The sequence below is a fragment of the Pterocles gutturalis genome, unplaced genomic scaffold (assembly GCF_000699245.1).
Source record: "Pterocles gutturalis isolate BGI_N339 unplaced genomic scaffold, ASM69924v1 scaffold13293, whole genome shotgun sequence".
In the NCBI taxonomy this organism is placed as follows: Eukaryota; Metazoa; Chordata; class Aves; order Pterocliformes; family Pteroclidae; genus Pterocles; species Pterocles gutturalis.
In genome coordinates, this window is record NW_010118270.1 from 20,563 (window position 1) to 21,815 (window position 1,253).

Here is a 1,253-nt window from a genome sequence, read left to right on the forward strand (position 1 = left end):
AATTCATCAGCTTTACCACCATTATAAGGCAGTCCAGTTCAAGTTTTTCAGGTGCATCTACTTACACTGAATAGTTAACTGTGCCCATGATGAGGTCTGAAGTGGTAAAATGAAGCAGACTTCTGCACATACCAAATAAAGAGATTCTAGCCATGCACATGGAAATACAAGCTTTAAAGATCATAGAGGAGGTTTCCTTAGATAACTGCTCTGCTAAAGAAAGTCTTCTGTTTTGTACAACAAATATTTTATAGAAGAGAATAAAATGGACATGAGTCCTTTGCACACTTATTTATTCACAGAAATAGTCCGTTGGCTTTTTTCTCTTGAAGGATGTGGCTAGGGAAACCTAGCTTGCAACCCTGTCTTTATCAGCTTCTCAGACATGCATACAGGTATGCACACACATTAATTTAGACCAAAAATGCCAACCAGCGTGTAAAACACAGTTGTGGCAAAAGCTAGCCTTAACACCACCACAAGGTCAGAAGGCTGGTGGCAGTTAGAACTCCTGTGACAGAGCATTTTTGTGGGGCGGCTTGATCGAGATGGTCTTCTTAGGAAGAAGTTCAGGAAGAACATTAGGTATTACCCCGCCTTGAGCAATAGTCACACAGGAGAAGAGCTTGTTCAGCTCATCATCGTTTCTCACGGCCAGCTGGATGTACCTGGGCATGATCCTGGATTTCTTGTTTTCCCGTGCAGCATTCCCTGCCAGCTCCAGGATCTCTGTGCTCAGGTACTCCAGCACCGCAGCCAGGTAGATGGCAGCACCAGGGCCAATCCTGTCAGCATAGTTCCCTCTTTTAAGGATCCGGTAGACACGACCCACGGGGAACTGCAGACCAGCCTTGGCTGATTTGGTTTTCTTTGGCACAAGGAGAAGCTCCGAGTTTTTCTTCCCATCTCCAGACATTCTAACATCAGTCTGGTATAAAAAGAGAAAGAATTAAAAAAACAAAACACTCTCCGAATGATACCCAGACAGTCCCCAAGCAGCAATCACATCCCCTGGCCAACCCCCCCCAGCTTATATACAGAGCATGATGCTTTATAGCATGGAATGTCCCCTTGGCCAGTTTGGGTCGTTGTACTGGCTGTGTGTCCTCCCAGTGAAGAAGCCAGGAGGGCAGGAGCAGTATGAGAAGCTACAAAATCTTTGGCTTAATACAGCATTGCTTGACAACAACTAAAACATCCATGTGTTATCAATGCCGTTCTCCACACAAATCCAAAAACATAGCCTCATACTA

At 44.8% G+C, this 1,253-nt stretch overlaps 1 protein-coding gene across 1 annotated transcript; it reads right to left on the minus strand.

Moving 5' to 3' along the window:
- Window positions 1–502: 502 nt before the first annotated feature.
- Window positions 503–916, minus strand: LOC104463709 (histone H2A-beta, sperm-like). The gene has a single exon (XM_010076143.1). It carries the CDS (start codon window positions 914–916, stop codon window positions 503–505), a length of 414 nt encoding a protein of 137 aa, XP_010074445.1.
- Between the last annotated feature and the right edge of the window lie 337 nt (window positions 917–1,253).

Coding starts and splice junctions, on each gene's coding strand:
- LOC104463709 (XM_010076143.1), bottom strand. CDS start 916: ATGTCTGGAGATGGGAAGAAAAACTCGGAGCTTCTCCTTGTGCCAAAG.